The 18,779-nt window shown below is 42.8% G+C and overlaps 1 protein-coding gene across 3 annotated transcripts in view; it reads right to left on the bottom strand.

Moving 5' to 3' along the window:
• GOLGA1 (golgin A1) overlaps positions 1–18,779 on the bottom strand; it is a 205,792-nt gene that overhangs the window by 175,725 nt on the left and 11,288 nt on the right. For 2 of the 3 annotated variants that reach the window (XM_082262615.1, XM_082262617.1), the window contains exons 2-3: positions 18,288–18,378; positions 7,448–7,522 (exon numbers count right to left, since the gene is read on the bottom strand). In XM_082262615.1, coding sequence (XP_082118741.1) covers positions 7,448–7,522; positions 18,288–18,378 — 166 coding nt within the window. The remainder of the gene's footprint in view (positions 1–7,447; positions 7,523–18,287; positions 18,379–18,779) is intronic. The other variant, XM_082262616.1, reaches the window with a different exon arrangement.

Genomic DNA, 18,779 nt, shown 5'->3' with positions numbered 1-18,779 from the left:
ACACAGCTGCACACACTGACAAGGCTGACACACACAGTGTCACACAGCTCCCCCCCCCCTTTTGCAGCCCACAGCATGCAGCCGAGAGATAGGGAGACAAACAGTGTGAATAGAGGCAGGTTACACAGTCCCAGACTGACACCCCCCCAGACAGACAGGTCCCCACATAGATACACTTACCTCACAATGGCGTGGGGGACCCGCACAGGCGAACAAGCCGCTGCACATGAGGCAGGGAGAGTCGCATACAAGACGCACAGAATGGGGGTTAAGAAACCGCACAGCGTCCAGTGAGGTAGCCATCTCACCAATCATCCCTGCACCGAACAGGGATGGGTCGTTCACTGTGCCAGGAGCGTTACCTGGCTGAACGCTCGATGGCAGGCTGGGAAGCCACTGACCCACGACCTGCGACCAGGGGGATCAGCCCGAGACCCAGCCCGCATGATCCTCTTCATCCGAAGAACTAACTAACGCTGACAAAAAGAACAGCTAAGTAAAGGTAGAGAGAAAACTCAAACAAAAAATCAAAAAAGAAGAAAGTCTGGGACACAAAGCCCCAGCACAGAGAGAGCCAGCCACTCCTGACAAGCTAGACATTAAAACTGAGATATGGTTGCAGGAAGTAGGAGGGTATTGACTGAGGGGACCACCCCTTGAGGGTGGGATATGTTAAAAGCTTTAATGTTAACATATTCTGTTGCCTAGCTACTCCTTCGGAGCAAAGTCTAATACCCCATATGTGACGAATATGAAGAGGCGGCGACTGTCGGAGGACGTAAGAAATATTGATTTTATTGTACAAAACTTATAAACAAGGCATACAACCCTAAAATAGATCCATCAACAAAATGCATACACAGTCTCTACTGAGGTACCGGAAGACCATAATTGTAGGTAACAAAGCATAACATCACTTGTAGAGCTATGTGCTTATGGTAACCCAATCTGGCAGGTCAACGTTTTGCCAGTAACACCGCTTCTTCAGGACCCGGTAGGGCAGGGTTGAGCCACAAATATTGCAGTGGATCATATGAGCACAGCAGAGTATAGTCTGGGGGTATGCACAGGGGCACCAAGTCCCACAAACAGGTGGTGGGGATCATCACGGACAGAGATAGTAGTGCAAAACGATATAGTTACATTTCCAAGCATGGTAGCCTTACTTGATAACCAATAGTGGTTTCACTGGGCCATTTGTAAAGTGATGTGTGATAGGAGATTAAATGGGGCCCCGTCATCCAGCTAACAGATGCACATATTATAAATGGAGCATCTCCTAAAGCTGTCCAAGAGAGATAACCACAAAGTGTCCGCCAGGTTATGCCCGTGTCAGATGCCCCCGCAATCCACTGCCCACCAGATCATCGAATGATTTGGACAAGTGCACAAAACAAGGTCCATAAAGACATGAGCGAGCAAGTTTGGGATAGAGGAACTTGACTGGTCTGTACAGAGTCCCGACCATACTGCGAGCCAGGCCTTCTCTCCAACATTGGTGCCTAACCTCACAAATGTGCTTCTGGAAAAATGGTCAAACGTTCCCATAGACACACTCCTAAACCTTGTGGACAGCCTTCCCAGAAGAGTTGAAGCTGTTATAGCTGCAAAGGGTGGGCCAACTTAATACTGAATCCTACAGACTTAGATTCCACAAAAGTTCATGTGCCCCAATACTTTTGGTAATATAGTGTGTGCAAATATATATATATGTCGAGTATGTGTATATACACATATATACACAGTGAATACACTCCTCACATTTTTGTAAATATTTTATTATATCTTTTCATGTGACAACACTGAATAAATTACACTTTGTTACAATGTAAAATAGTGAGGGTACAGTTAGTATAACAGTGTAAATTTGCTGTCCCCTCAAAATAACTCAACAAGCAGCCATTAATGACTAAACTGCTGGCCACAAAAGTGAGTACACCCCTAAGTGACAATGTCCAAATTGGGCCCAATTAGCCATTTTCCCTCCCCAATGTCATGTGACTTGTTAGTGTTACAGGGTTGAATGGGGGGCAGGTGTGGTAAATTTGGTGTGATCACTCTCACTCTCTCATACTGGTTACTGGAAGTTCAACATGGCACCTCATGGCAAAGAACTCTCTGAGGATCTGAAAAAAAGATTATAAACCGTATTGGGCATCTGTGGAGCATCCTCAAATAAATGGTGGAGGAGCGCAAGGTCTCTAACATCCACCAGCTCCGTGATATTGTCATGGAGGAGTAGAAGAGGATTTCAGTGGCAACCTATGAAGCTCTGGTGAACTCCATGCCCAAGAAGGTTAAGGCAGTGCTGGAAAATAATGGAGGCCACACAAAATATTGACCCTTTGGGCCCAATTTGGAGATTATTACTTAGGGGTGTACTCACTTTTGTTGCCAGGGGTTTAGACATTAATGGCTGTGTGTTGAGTTATTTTGAGGGGACAGCAAATTTACACTGTTATACAAGCTGTACACTCACTACTTTACATTATGGCAAAGTTTCATTTCTTTAGTGTTGTCACATGAAGAGATATAAAATACAAAAAAGTGAAGGGAGTACTCACTTTTGTGAGAAGTGTATATATGCACAAATAGATACACAAACACACACAGACACACACACTAGTGATCAACCGATATTGGATTTTTGTTGCAGATAGCGATATTTTGGCCACTGGATATCGGTATTGGCTGATATTTTTGTACATTTAAAAAATTGTGTTGAGTTATTTTGAGGGGACAGCAAATGTACACTGTTATACAAGCTGTACACTCACTACTTTACATTGTAGCAAAGTGTAATTTCTTCAGTGTTGTCATATGAAAAAATATAATAATGGCAGGCTCTAGGAATGAGATTGCCCATTTTAGAAACCCTTACTCAATAGCATATTGCTAAGCATCATGTTAGGAAAGAATGAAGATTTTTTTCTGGGTGTGGCCAGTCACAATACAACAAAGCCTGCAAAAGCAGGCGTACTGGGAAGGCTTTGGTATAGTTTCACTGAGTCTCGGCTGGTGACCTTTTTTTCTAGTCAATACAGGCTGCTTTATTTAAATGGTCCTGGATATAAATGGGACATTTTTGTTGAATCTGGAGGCAAGGATGCCATTGGGGGATCCAGAGTCCCTCGATGACTAACATATCAGATTAAAGATGTCTGGGTGAAGACTTAATTCATCTTGATCCAGGCAGTGGTGGCTGAGCAAGTTCAGTTTCTGGGTTTCCACTCCTGGGATGTGGATCAGAGATCACTGGATAGTGAGATTCAATCCATAATTATCTAGTTTGCTACTTCTAAGGCAGCATGATGACTGTTGGTGCCCCCTTGATGGTTGATGTATGCCACAAATGTGGCAATATCTGCCTGTACCCTGGTTGGATGTCCTCATAGAAAAGGGGGGCCAATGTTGTAGAGTCAACCTAACTGCGTTAGGATGCTGATGGGGAGCTTGGCGTCGATTGGCAACCACGTTCCTCTGGACTGTGAGGGAATGGAACACTCCCTTCCCCAGGCCTGTGCTTGAGATTCATTGTTAGGGCTGGGCTTGAGATTCACTGAGTTAAGGAATTCCTTGCTAGTGTTGAAAGAGCATGGGTAGGTTGTGAGAAGGAACATGCTTGCTCCAGGTCCACAGAATGTTGGGCAGATGGTACAGCCTAAAAGGAGGCTACCATGAGGATAATGTTCTATTAATAAAGCCTATTTTGAGGATAATGCGCTAGGTTGGTGCGCCCTTCTTTGTTTTTGTTTGCAGTACCTGTCGGACTACCCCAGTCCTATAGGGCAGCAAGGCCGTAGCCATTCGAGACGCCATATATGAGTCAGGGGGAAAAGAGTGGTCGGGGAGGTTTGATTCTGAGCGCAGGAGCAAGGTGTTATATACACTATATCCTTTTGCAGCATGTCAGAGGGAACAGGGGAATATACTGACTCTCAAGCGACTGAACGGGAGGGTGCTCCAAAGGTGCCCAACCTGAAAGGCCCTACTCACATGACAGTGAGCCTTCAGAGACTAGACAAGCCTATGCTGGTGCCACAGCTATTAAAAGCCCTCCACAGGTAACAGACCAGATATAAAAGTTGCTATTAACATGTAACAGATTACCGTATATACTCGAGTATAAGCCGAGTTTTTCAGCACATTTTTTTGTGCTGAAAACGTCCGCCTCGGCTTATACTCGAGTCAACAAAAAAAAAAAAGTTCCCGGCCGACATGTTTAAGATTTAAAAATGGCGCCGCCCGGCGTATACATGTCATCGCGCATGCGCCGCCGCTCGGGACGGGCCGGGAATAGCCGAACATATACCAGCTTTCCCGAGCGGCAGCGGCGCGTGCGCAATGACGTGTCGGCGCCGGGCGGCGCCATTTTTAAAATGAAAGCGCCTCTGGAACAGTTAAGTGAAACACAGCCACACTAGTATGCCCGCAACTCCGTATCCTCTTGTACCATGCTTGCCACCCTGCATTCTCCTGTACCATGCCAGCCACACTGCATTCTCCTGTACCATGCTAGCCACACTGCATTCTCCCGTACCATGCCAGCCACCCTGCATTCTCCTGTACCATGCCAGCCACACTGCATTCTCCTGTACCATGCCAGCCACACTGCATTCTCCTGTACCATGCCAGCCACCCTGAATTCTCCTGTACCATGCTAGCCACCCTGCATTCTCCTGTACCATGCCAGCAACCCTGCATTCTCCTGTACCATGCCAGCAACCCTGCATTCTCCTGTACCATGCCTGCCACCCTGCATTTTCCTGTACCATGCTAGCCACACTGCATTCTCCTGTACCATGCCAGCCACCCTGCATTCTCCTGTACCATGCCAGCCACCCTGCATTCTCCTGTACCATGCCCGCCACCCTGCATTCTCCTGAACCATGCCCGCCATCCTGCATTCTCACCCTAGGCTTATACTCGAGTCAATCATTTTTCCCATCTTTTTGTGGTAAAAGTAGGGGCCTCGGCTTATACTCTAGTATATACGGTAAGTCTTAAATCAGCACAGCTGATTAGGACATCCATCCTTCTAACGACACTAACAACAAACTGAATCATGCTGACTGTCAAAGATTTTATCCAGGGCAGGCCTAAAGTTTTTTTATGTTTTCCAATGTCCAGTCTTCCTGTAGGAAGCAGTGTAACCCAAAAGCTTTCAAGATTCTTATGTCCCTTAATCAGGGCTGCTGTTAGAAATCGCGGGGCCCCGTACAGACTACCTGGCAGGGCCCCCTCAAGAAAATATTAAAGATATATTTAGCTAAAATTACAACAAAATCACTATTAGCAGACACAAATATAACATAACTCGCATAATTCCTGCTAAATCTAAAAAAAAAAAAACTATGTTAAATAAAAAAGAAGATGAGATGAGAAAAATATATAGGCTGGTCAGTTGGAGTTCAGTGATCAGAGAGAGAGAAACAAAGTTACAAATAAACTCCTGAGCAGAGATAAGTGCTGGGGGGGCCCACACAAGGGAGGGGGATTAGTAAGGGACAACTGTCTCTTTCTCAGCAGATAAAAGCTGATAGCAGGGAGAGGGACAGATCAGATTCAGGTGCTGGAGGAAGATTTCTGTATTTGTTGTCCATCACTAATCCCCATCTCTGTGTGGGCCCCCCTGTGTGCTCGGGCCCCCTACAAGAGGGCTGGTGGTCCCCCCCTATCAGCGGCCCTGCCCTCAATGGACAAGAGAGAAAAAAACAGGACTTTTTAAAAAAAATTGACACACTATACAATGTGTTAGTTTATGACCATAAAAGGGAAAAAATCATATTCAGAACAATGGGACAGTGTCATGAAAATGGAGAAAAGACTAACCGCCATATTTGTTAAAAAGTGCATGAAAAAAAAAAAAAAAAAAAAAAATCGCTGTCAGCATAATCCCATAGAAACCAAAAAACTCACTTTGCTAAATTCAGAAAAGTGCAAGATATTCACTGGCTGCACTTTTCTTTTACGGTCTAAGCCTGTAGGTGATAATCACTAGGATTTCAGTTTACATTTGATATGATAGTATATGTGAAACACCTACAGTATTCCTTTACCTCAGGTTCTTTTTTTTTTGGGCCCAAGCAACATTAATCAAAAATACATCAGCTTTGTGCGGCCAGTGACTAGATTAGTCATTACCAGCTCCCATTACAAAAGGGCTAATCTGCATCCATATTACAAAGTATGCTCTTCTGCCAGACCTATAATGAGTGTTTTTCTTTCTTTATAGGATTTGTATTAACATTATAGAAATTGGAGCAGAAAAAACGAGACTGTGACAAATTGAATAGAGCCTAGGATACTGGCAGAATCTCAAAGATGGACAATGTAGAAAGCCAAAGGATGACTCAGCCTGCAAGTACCCATCCATAAGTGAAATACTAGTGTTTGATTATCTGGACTTTTAAAGCATAAAAGTAACATAAAGCAATGTTAACAGTCCTGCTGTGATGGGTAAATAATTAGAGGAGCGGACATACTTACCCTTCCTGGAGAGAATGCTGCTCCAGCTTCCTTCTCTTATATCACAGGTGTCAAACTCAAGGCCCGTGGGCCGAATGCGGCCCCCCAGGTCATTTCATGTGGCCCTCGGACCTCTCCTGCAACTGCGGCACCCCCCTTGTCTCTGCCCCACCTTGTTTCCGTAGTCAGCAGCAGAGGAGACAGAACTTCTTTGCCAGATCCTGTGATTCTCTGTGCGCAGAAAGGCTCATCTTTGCCCACCCCCACCCCCCTCTCAGCAGTCTGCAGCAGAGAGGAGGGCAGAACTCCCACAGATCCTGCACCTCGCTGTGCAGCTACAACACCACCTTGTCTCTGCCCTCAGCATTCAGCAGACTCTGTAAGCTGACTTCAGCCCTTCTCTGGTCCTCCTCCAGACCTTGCACTTTCTTCTTCCCAGATCCACCCGCATCTTCTTCCTGGCTGTAACACAAGGTAAGGGGGGTGCATTGTGATGTAAGGAAGGGTGGGTGACTCTTGACCTATGATGGCGGGGAGCTCTTGACATCTCATGTAAGGGTGTAAGGGGGCATGGGGTGCTCTGGACATATAATCTTACAGATATAACCAGCCCTTTGAGGGTAACAATAATGCTGATGCGGCCCGCGATTAAATTGAGTTTGACACCCCTGTCTTATATGATCTCTGTTGAAGGGGAAACACAAGTTCAAATTGACAGATCCTCTCCTTTAACCAACATCAAATGACCAGGTGTTCAGGCTTTGGTCTGTAAGCAGAGTGGAAAGAAGCATGGAGCATCATTTTTTTGCCAGGAATGGCCAATTTAGCTACTCTAATGCTTTTTTATTTATCCATTTCAGACGGATGATAACAGCTGAGTATTGGGCCACTTCTGCTCCTGTAATTGTTCTAAAGACAAATTGCATGGTTATGGTAGGACAGAGCACACAAAGGACAACGGGACTACATAGATACGTACAATCCTGGTGTTTTTCTAAAGCAAGCTCAAGTTTTTCTTTCGTCTTCTGCAGGCTGCGGACCTGTTCTGCGTAATCTTTGGAGGAGGAAACAAACAGAATGGAAAAACCAGGAAAGGACAAAGTGGGAAAAGCAACAAAGGGACAGCACAAAGGAGCAAACAGAAAAAAAAATTACATGGGTGGGAAAAGGGTCAGACAGTCACACTTTCAGCATAATTTCACTTAGACACCATTAAAGGTACAGACATAAAAAAAAAACAAGAAACAGTTTTATACAATATTATGTCATAAATATAAAAGAAGATAGCTGCCAACAGGAAGGCAAGTTGATACATGATATAGTGGAATATATCTGGTTTCCCTGGACTATGAAGGATATGATTTATCTGGTTTGATATCCAAAGTGTGTATGGCCATTCCATTAGGTTGGAGGCCTTAATCTCTGGTAAGCGGCCACTTTGATATATATATACCACGGGCTATATTCGCCAGTTAAGCAGAAGAGAGTCCTTCTGGGTTTATGAGGCCAAAGTACTGGCACCCAGGGGGTTAAATATAGATTTTGACTGCTTTATTAGCGACAGATAGTACCCCAATATTTATTAGTATATCTAGTGATTATCCGGGGCGGTTTTAAACTCATCCTTAATTTTATCCTAAATTTATCTATTTTTTATCTTTTTTATCTGGTTTTTATATGCATTTTAAAAATATTTTTGAAAGTTTTTACTCTATTTTAATTCTATTTTAGGTCTTTTATGGCAATGTTACGATTTAATGTGATTTTATGTGTATAACATGTTTTTAAGAGCGATACCCGAGCGATGGCGGCCCAGACACGCGATCACTGCGGTATCTCCAGTTATAGATGCTTATGAGTATATGCTCAGATCGCCTCCAATAAACATACTAGTTGGTGACACCGAAGAGTCACGATTATTAATTTATGGACTTTCTTGTTCACTTTATCACTTAGTGTTATTTATTTAACACCTTATTGATGATTTTATATTTGTATGGTTTGCACCATATTTTTGATAGCGCTGCACTATTTTGTGTTTTATATTGTCTGATTTACTATAATCAAGTGTTTTCAGCTGCTTTCACCATTTTAATATTCACATTATTCACCTAGTCACTCAGCACAGGATCTGTTTGATTTTATTTATGTTATAAATAGCCAAACTTTGCTCTTGGGTTTAGAAACACTTTAATTCTTTTACCCTATTCCTGTAGCAAAAACAGCTTTCATTACTCCCTATATCATCACCTGGTTTCCAAAATTCCTGCAGGTCAGCTGTTTGAATGAGGGATACAAAGAGTGCCCTAGGACAGATTTTATTGATTATAACTCCCAAGAGCCATTCACCTTCCCATAGTGTGTGGGTGGGCTCTTGGGAGTCCAGGAAGCAGAATTACAATGTATGCAACGTGTTGTGTTCCCTATTGCAGATTTCCCCTCATTCCCTGTCTGGTAAAATGGTTATTACAGTCAGTGGAGGAAGAATTCTCTAAAGGTATATAATAGAACTACAACACTGGAAAAGTGGAGTGGCTGCTCACCCGGTAATAATTACTGGAAAACAATGATACCAAAGTATCCACCCCCAGTGGGTTTTTGGGCAGCACAGTAAGTGGTACATCAAAAAATGTAGTTTGGATAAAAAATATATACTTTATTGACAAAATTACATACACTTGATAAAATCCCACTAAGGGAAAACATGAAAGCTCCAGTGATCTCAGTAACAATAAATCTCAAAGTCTCATAGCATATTGTATCATTATGACAAAATGGTTAGCGCATCAACCCCATAAATAGATGTTGGGGGAGCATACACCCCGACGCGTTTCAACCTATAGGAGGTCTTCAGGGGGACTGTATTGCCTAAAAAGAGCCCATTGTAATTTACAATATGTTTACACAGCAAAACAGTAATATTTGTACCAATGTGTATTTCAGAGGATACTCTGAAAGTGGAGGATACAATAATGACTTTTACCTGCTCTTCGTCTTCTCAATAATCTCATCTTTATGGTAAAGTTGAAATACACATCGGTACAAATATTACTGTTTTGCTGTGTAAACATATTGTAAATTACAATATGCTCTTTTTAGGCAATACAGTTCCCCTGAAGAAGACCTTCTATAGGTTGAAACGCGTCGGTGTGTATGCTCCCCCAACATCTATTTTTGGGGTTGATGCGCTAACCATTTTGTCATAATGATACAATATGCTATGAGACTTTGAGATTTATTGTTACTGAGATCACTGGAGCTTTCATGTTTTACCTTAGTGGGATTTTATCATGTGTATGTAATTTTGTCAATAAAGTATATATTTTTTATCCAAACTACATTTTTTGATGTACCACTTACTGTGCTGCCCAAAAACCCACTGGGGGTGGATACTTCGGTATCATTGTTTTCCAGGAATTCTCTAAAGGTTACCTGCACAGAAGTAGAAACTGAACAGGGGTTCAATCACTCTAATAGCTTTCTCTGAATCTACTGAGGGACACAGGATTTGTGAATAACTGGGTAATAGTGTCGCCTACAGGAAAATTAGACACTGTGAAAAAAAAAAAAAAAAAAACTACAGGCCAGACCATAGGGCATAACACACCCAGAACCAGCATGCTCCAGTTAGCAAATCAGTACCGAGGGCAAAGTCTATAAGCACAGACCCTCAATGGAAAAAGATTTTATGGTGAGTACTTAAGATCCTATTCCTTTCTTTCTTTACCGTACACCAAGTCACACAGGATTATTAAAAATCTGGAATGTCCAAAAGTAGTCTGGTCTGAGCGTATGGTCTGAGCACTGACAGGTTGACCCCCCACCCCTTCAACCTCTGCAGCAATGCTGGCAGCACTCATACGTCTATTTCCCAAAGACAACCTCTGGATAGGACGCTGAGCACGTGCACTCAATATCTTTGGTCGACCATGGCGAGGCCTGTTCTTAGTGGAACCTGTCCTGTTAAACCACTGTATGGTCTTGGCCACCGTGCTGCAGCTCAGTTTTAGGGTCTTGGCAATCTTCTTATAGCCTAGGCCATCTTTATGTATCTTTATCATGGGATGCCCCCATGGGATGCCCCTCCCCTCTCCCCTTGCCCCATTTGTCCAATACTGTAACAATAACAAGCTTGGTATTTCCTTTACACGTGTGTGATTCTAAGTCCCTAGTTTTTCTAGATCTTCAGCTGTCCCATACAGATGGCTGCATTGTGTCCAAAACACATTTTAAGCCCTCTGAGGGCAATTCATACTTATAATTTACAAGCTGTCACCACCCAAAATGGAAACAGAATTTTCCAAGGCCCGGTTTTGTCGATTGAGAAAAAACTGCTCATTGGAAGATTTGATGATTATGTGTCTCAAATAATAGTTTTTTGCATGTATCCTTTTATATTTATAAATATTTATCCTGACATTGTTAAAACTATCTCTGCTGTTACATTGTAATTTTTTTTATTATTATTATTACTTCTTTTCTTTGGACTTTCCTTGTTTAGAGTTGCAGAGGAAAATTCAGAGGAATTTCCTTGTTCAGAGTTTCTACCATCTGCTTTGGTCGGAATGCAGCATACTGTGCTACGTATGATCAGATTCTATTTATTTATATTTACCCTTTCTCCGTGTTTTTACAGGTAGCTCTGCTTTTGTGAATGCTCCTCCCCCTCCCCATAGCCTTCGGGCTGCTCCTCCGTGTCCATGGTAATGGGATGGCCGGCCCTGCCCATTTTCATTTGTTTTCGGCTCATTTTCCTCCTCGTGACAGTATATAGATCTGTCCTCATGTGTGGGGCAGGTTAGCCTGACTGAGGAGGCAGGGCCTTGGAAACACATTGCGACCCACCCCCTCTCTAAATCTGTCTGCTTGTGCATGCATAAGAAAGGGATGTATTCCAGAGATAAGTCTATAATCCTTCCACTTTATAAAACTCTGGTCCGACCACATCTGGAGTATTCTGTCCAGTTCTGGTCGGCGGGCCTCAGGAGGGATGTGTTGGAGCTGGAGAGAGTCCAGAGAAGGGCAACTAAACTGATTAGGGGATCAATAAATAAATATAAGGCTATATGGCACTCACCCTCCTTCCTCTCCCAGTGGTCCACAGTGAAGTTGAAGCGCCTGTTTGCCCTCTCCAGGGCACAGCACACCTCACCCAGAGTCTCCATGATGAGGAGCTCTCTGCTGGTCTTAGTGTCCTGGCTCTTCTCCTTCAGATTATCTGCTGGGGTCACAGAAGCTGCCATGAACTCCTGACACGGCCGGGTCACCTGGTCCACCTATGACACTGAGGCTGCCGTCTCTGCCCGCTACAGCTGAGAGAATCCCGACGCCAGTCTAGCCGCCACCACCACTGCCGCCAGCAGGACCGAGGAGCTTGCTCTGCCCCCCATGAACATATCCTACATAACAGCCCACATACACACTGATTCACATATCCTCCACATGGGAAATGCAGACTAGCCTCGGTAAACTGTGTGGGCAGGGTCCTTACTCCATCGCAAATTGACTGCTCTGGTTCTCTGTAATGTGTGCGGGGTCGCACAGCACAATTTAAGCAGACCCGCTCAGTGATTTCTGGTTCATCGCGACCCACTTAAACGCAGCTCGCGACCCATCAGTGGGTCCCGACCCACAGTTTGGGTACTCCTGCCATAGAGAATCTGTGAGGTATTGTCAAGAGGAAGATGAGTGACACCAGACCCAACAATGCAGACAATCAAAGCAACCTGGGCTTCCATAACACCTCAGCAGTGCCACAGACTGATCGACTCCTCCATGCCACGCTACACTGATGCAGTAATTGATTTAAAAGGAGCCCTTACCAAGTATTAACTGCATACTTTACTGTACATGGACATAATTTTCAGTAATCCAACAGTTCTGTATTAAAAAAACTTTTTTTTTATTGGTCTTGTCATTTTCTACTTTTCTGAGATACAGAAATTTAGATTTTCACTAGTTGTAAGCCATAATCAAACGTAAAAGAAAGAAATGCTTTAAACATATCACTCTGTGTGTAACGCATCTATAAAAAATACACTGCTCAAAAAAATTAAAGGAAAACTTTTTATTGCATCAAGTTATTTAAACTTCTGTGATATTGATCTAGTCAGTCAATTAGCAGAGGGGTTGTTAATCAGTTTCAGCCGCTTTGGTGTTAATGAAATTAACAGGTGCACTAGATGGGCAACAATAAGACGACCTCCAAAACATGAATGGTTTTACAGGTGGAGGCCACTGACATTTGATTCCCTACTCATCGTTTCTGACTGTTTTTCACTAGCCTTGCATTTGGCTAGGGTCAGTGTCACTATTGATAGTATGATGCCATACCCAGACCCTATAGAGGTTGCACAGGCAATCCAACTCCTGCAGGATGGTACATACAATACAATACGTGCCATTGCCAGAAGGTTTGCTTGGTCTCCCAGTACGGTCTCAAAAGCATTGAAAGATTCCAGAGAGAGGCAGTTACTCTAGGAGAGCTGGACAGGACCGTAGAAGGTCCTTAACCCATCAGCAGTATCTGCTCCTTTGTGCAAGTAGGAACAGGATGAGCACTGCCAGAGACCTACAAAATAACCTCCAGCAGGCCACTGGTGTGAATGCCTCTGACCAGACAATCAGAAACAGACTTCATGAGGGTGGCCTGAGGGTCCGACATCCTCTAGTGGGCCCTGTGCTCACAGTCCGGCACCGTGGAACTCAGTTGGCATTTGCCATTGAACACCAGAATTGGCAGGTCCGCCACTTGCGCCCTGTGCTTTTCACAAATGAGAGCAAGTTCACCCTGAGCACATACTACAGATGTGAAGGGGTCTGGAGAAGCAGTGGAGAAGGTTATGCTGCCTGTAACATCGCTAAGCATGACTGGTTTGATGGAGGGTCAGTGATGGTCTGGCATATCAATGGAGGGACGCATAGACCTCTACAAGCAAGACAATGGCACCCTGACTGCCATTAGGTATCGAGACGAAATCCTTGGACCCATTGTCAGACCCTAAGCTGGTGCAGTGGGTCATGGGTTCCTCTTGGTGCACGACAATGCCCGGCCTCATGTGGTGAGAATATGCAGCCAGTTCCTGGAGGATGGAGGAATTGATACCATTGAATGGCCCCCATCTATACGATGCCGCCATGTTGCGCCTTAGTCTGTTCAGGAGCTCAGTGATGATCCAGATCTGGGAGGAAATACCCCAGGGCACCATCTGTCATCTCATTAGGAGCATGCCCCAACATTGTCAGGCATGAATACAGTACAAGCACGTGGGAGCCATACAAACTTCTGAGTACCATTTTGAGTTGCTGCAATTACATTTCAGCAAAATGAACTAGTCTGCTGCATCATTTTTTTCACTTTGATTTTTGGGGTGTCTTTGAATTCAGCCCTCTGTAGATTGAAGATTTTAATTTCCATCAAATGATGTGGCATCCTTTAGTTTCTAACACATTACCCAGTCCATATCACTATAGATATCCAGCATGATATTTTTCCCCATTGAGATCTGATGTGTTTTCAAAGTGTTCCTTTAATTTTTTTGAGCAGAGTATACGAGTTTTACCTTGTGAATTGAGTTACTGAAATAAATTAACTTTTTGATGATATTCTAATTTTAGGAGATGCACCTGTACGTTAAATTTTTACCATTTCCCAAAGAGGCGCAATTTTGCAGGAATTTTGTAAAATTTGCGGTGTTTATATCTGCTAATAATGATTTTAGAGTATTTATAGCAAATATATTGTTTTGGTAAACATTTGCGCTAATATTACAGGGCCTTAAAAATTAGTAGCACCTTTTTTTCCACAGGTCATGGGTTTTTATAAAATATATGGTTTGAGGGTCTTTAACAAACTCTGAAAGCTGTAAGTGAAAAATTAAAACCTACAGATTTTTAAAAAAAATTGGATATGTACATCATTTCGCAAAAAGTTGCAATTTGAAATTTACAAATATTTGTTATTAATTCCATACAGGTTAGCTTTTATATTTAGCGGTTTTGTCAAATTTGCTGTAATAATAATAATTTTAGCGTATTTTAAGCGAAAATATTGCTTTGATAAAAACATTTCGCAAAGATCATTGTGCCCTAAAAATGAGTAGCACCTTATTTTTTTTCTACTGGTCATGTGCTTTCAGAATATACTGTATATGGTTTGGGGGGTCTTTTTCAAACTCTGAAAGCTGTAAGGGAAAAATAAAAAAGCAATGGAAAAACTGCAAAAATGGTCAAGCCAGATGAGTTTACCTCCTTGGAGAGCCAGCCACACGCAAATATGCGGCCTCTCCGTGGACAGGCCTTGGCGCCGCATATTTGCGTGCATTAGTGAAACAGCGATGTTTCGAAAAGAACGCCCCCTGCTCCCGCCCCAGTTAACGGTGCCTGACCACCGTGACTGCTAATCATGGTGGTCACATGACCTTAAGTGTAAGCTCTGGAGAGGAGTCTTATCCACCTAGCAATGGGGAATCTTGAAGTAGGATGCCTCTTGCAAGGCCCTGATGGCAGGACAAATAGGGAGCCCATCTTCCTGAAAGAAGCTATCGCCTTTATGATGGCTCTAACCACATCCAGACAGTGATCAGCAATCTCATTTGGGTGCTTAAAAGCAGGAGAAAAAAAATTGCAAAAATGGTCTGGCCAGGGAGTTTAATTCCTTTGCGCCACATATTTGCATGCATTAGTGCAAACAGCCCTGATGGCAGGATAAATAGGGAGCCGATCTTCCTGAAAGAAGCTATCGCCTTTATGATGGCTCTAACCACATCCAGAAAGTGATCAGCAATCTCCTTTGGGTGCTTAAAAGCAGGGGAAAAAAATTGCAAATATGGTCTGGCCAGGGAGTTTAATTCCTTTGTGCCACATATTTGCATGCATTAGTGCAAACAGCCCTGATGGCAGGATAAAGAGGGAGCCGATCTTCCTAAAAGTAGCTATCGCCTTTATGATAGCTCTAACCACATCCAGACAGTGATCAGCAATCTCCTTTGGGTGCCCAAAAGCGGAGATAAGGGAACAAAAAAGAAAGGTCTATAGCTTTGTTTAGGTGGAAGGCTGACACCACTTTAGGGAGAAAGGAAGGCCTTGGATGCTAATTATGGCTAATTATTTTTTTTCAACTTATTGTGTGACATCAGGGGTATGGAAGCCTGGAGAGTAAGAAACCTTCTGTGGCCTTCTCCAACACCAACTCCCGGCCCTCTTCATTCACCACAATGTCTGCTTCATCCTCTAGAACAGCATATCAAGTTCTGACCTAGCTAGAGACAGTGGTGGTGGGGAGGAAACCCGGCTCTTTTGAGCTCTGGACAGTAATGGAATTGTTAAAGCCATTAGTTGTCTGAGAAAGCGAGACATTGTGGCAGAAAAGTCTGCCTTGGTCAGGTTGGCCACTTGTTGTGTGCCTGAGATAGAATTTGGAATTAGATGCAGAGAAAAATGTTAAAATAGGATCCTGTAACGTCACTCTGAGCAGTTTTGAGAGCTTCGTAAGCCTTCGGCAGAGCGAATATTTGCCTGAGCTTTTGTCATGATTCCCTTACGCTTAGTTTCCTCCGTTGCTATCAGTGAGGGTAATCCCATGTAGGGTATTCATAAAGTAGGGTGCAGACATAGGCTAAGCCTGTCTGTGAAGGACTATAAAATAACCCGGTGTTGACAATTCTGTAGCAAAGTCCTTGTGGCAAAAGGGAGGAAGAAGCCCCTGAATACCTCATAAGCTCTCTAGGCAGAAGTGCCGGTAAAGTGCTGTGTGATCAGTGGTGTGATGTAAAACCCAGTCATCCACCTGAGACTAATGCTGGCCATACACGTAAAGATTTTTTGGCAAGTATATTTGTACGAATATTCTTATGAAAATGCTTTGTACATTTTATAAATGGAAAAATGTTAAAATTTCACATACTTTTAATATTCAATTTTAAAATGAATGTTAATTAGTAAACGAAAACCACATACAGTGTCCGAAAATTAAGTTGATCAAGAAGAGTTTTCTATTCTGCTCCTTTGAATTTTCCCGTCACCGTGGTTGAAAACAAACATCGATTTGACCCCATTAATAATTAGAAATTGAAAAACTTCCTAAAACAAAAATTTTCAAACAAAATCTACACGTGTATGGCCTGCAAAAGCTTTGAGTGGTGCCGTTTTAGCACCAAGTTTGTTAAATTGACATTTTGTATCGGAATAATTTTCATAGACATTTCCCAGTCACTTGATATTTTAAACATCTAAATGAAAAACTATTCAGGATACTTATAATAATTGTAAAGCAAGAAATAGAGAGGTGTATTATACCTGCCATTGGTCTATAGTAACGGTCAAATCTCAGGGTAAGAAAGCCTTAAGCCCCGTACACACGCGCAGATTGTTGGCCAACTGATCGGCCAACTTTTGTCCAGTGTTGCTTGTTGGTTGAAATGTGCTCTAGACTTGCACTGGACTTTTGTTGGCCAACAAAAAACAACTTCAGAAGTGATGTCATGTGATGGTTGACTTTCCGTGTGTTTTTTCTTCTCTGAGCATGCCCAGTCTTGCTCATCTGATTTTTGTCTGCTGAAATCTGTACTGACTGAGGAACAATCGGACGTTTTTTGTTGGCCAACAAAAATTTTATAGCATGCACACCAGATTTTTTTCGGCCGAAAAATCGCAGTTGGTTGTCGGAAGCATCATACTAACAAGCCTACAATCGGCAGATCGGACGTTGGCCAACAATTTACGGCCAACAATCTGTGCGTGTGTACGGGGCTTTACTGTCCCATTTCCCTGGTCCCTGCTTCACCCATCACAGTGGGCACAGCCCTGGTGGGGGTCTTCAGGGCCATGGTTTCATAGGGATGGACCACAGCCTTGGGCCTGTGTAGGACCCCTTCGCTAACTACACGCATTGCACTGAGTGTCAAGGTGAGCGCCCAAGCAGAATCCAGTGCCCAAAGCAGCATTACAGACCGTGCCCATGGTGTTGGGTCTGGATCTGGCTGCCAAGGTTTTAGCAATATGGCTGCTCTGCTTCTATTGTTGTATTAGACAGTGTTGACTGAAGAGTGGATTGAAGAATCTGAAGTAAAAATAATAAATTAAGCTTAGAATTATTTCTCCGTAAAGGGAGAAGAGTTCCATCACCTTAGGTAACTAGCAATAAACTGAGCACTCCCAGTAGGGTCGGAGATGAACGTCTGGGGGATAGGGGGACTGTACAGCAAAGCTTTGTCAGTGACCTGAATGTACCAACCTATAAACCAGAGTTTATCAATATCCAGCCTCTGTCCTGTACTGTACTATTAGGATAAACATACATAATTCATATACAGAGAGCATACTTTTTGTACAAACTTCCTGAACAATCTGTTAAGTAATACCTTCATGAAACTCAAACATGATGTTGTTCATGAAACACCTAACATGTTACCTTCCAACAGCCACTGAATTAACATAAACCTGTTAAAATTGTGGGGAAGCAACTTTTTTTTGTTAATAAATCAGGTACAAGAACACACTGATAATGGGGTACTTTGACGCAGTGGTGGGCTTGAGCACTATATGGCCATATGGTGGGACCAAATCCCCATTTTTATTTATGGATTGTCTTGAAAATTTGGTAATAATTTCTTTTGCATGTGTGCGCTATTCTTTTTTAAGAATACAGCTTTAAATAAAAGCAAACTTCATGATCAAAAACAGAATAATGTAATTATATTTGGCAGGAGAAATACCGTATATACGGTCATTTTTTACATAAATCAAAACCCTGGAAATAAGCTAAGGTCTTTTTAAGCCATACAGGTACTGCAGCCCTGGGAACTTAATAGTAAGATTACCTGATAATTTGGCTTCCAGCCTACGGATCTGATCATTTCTCCTGGAGATCTGAGAAGGCATATCATCACGGGAGCTACTGCCATCTGATGCCTGTGGAAGCAGAATCATAAATAATGTTTAAAAAATGCTTTTATGGAGAAGTGTTTTTTTTGGACAGAGCAGGGATAGTTTTGAGCCTCCATCAAAGTTTCTATTATCGGTGTCCCTACTAGGGAGATTGATAATGTTTTCACTGTCCACTGCTGTCCTGTTCACAACAGATCATTCTATATCTTTTCTTGGTGTTACAGAGACAGTAAATGGAGGGAAAATCCCTATAATGAAGTAACAGAAAAATTATTTTTCTCAATCAATGCAAAAAAAAAAATAAAAAATTGGACAAGATTAATAATTATATAGGAAAAAAGTATAGGGTTTAGGCAATATGGACTTTTATGGCACAGTACCACCATAGACATACAGTGGGGAAAATAATTATTTGATCCTTTGCA

This window comes from Pelophylax lessonae (assembly GCF_965119305.1).
Source record: "Pelophylax lessonae genome assembly, chromosome: 7".
NCBI lineage: Eukaryota > Metazoa > Chordata > Amphibia > Anura > Ranidae > Pelophylax > Pelophylax lessonae.
This window is presented reverse-complemented; position numbering and strand designations above follow the sequence as displayed.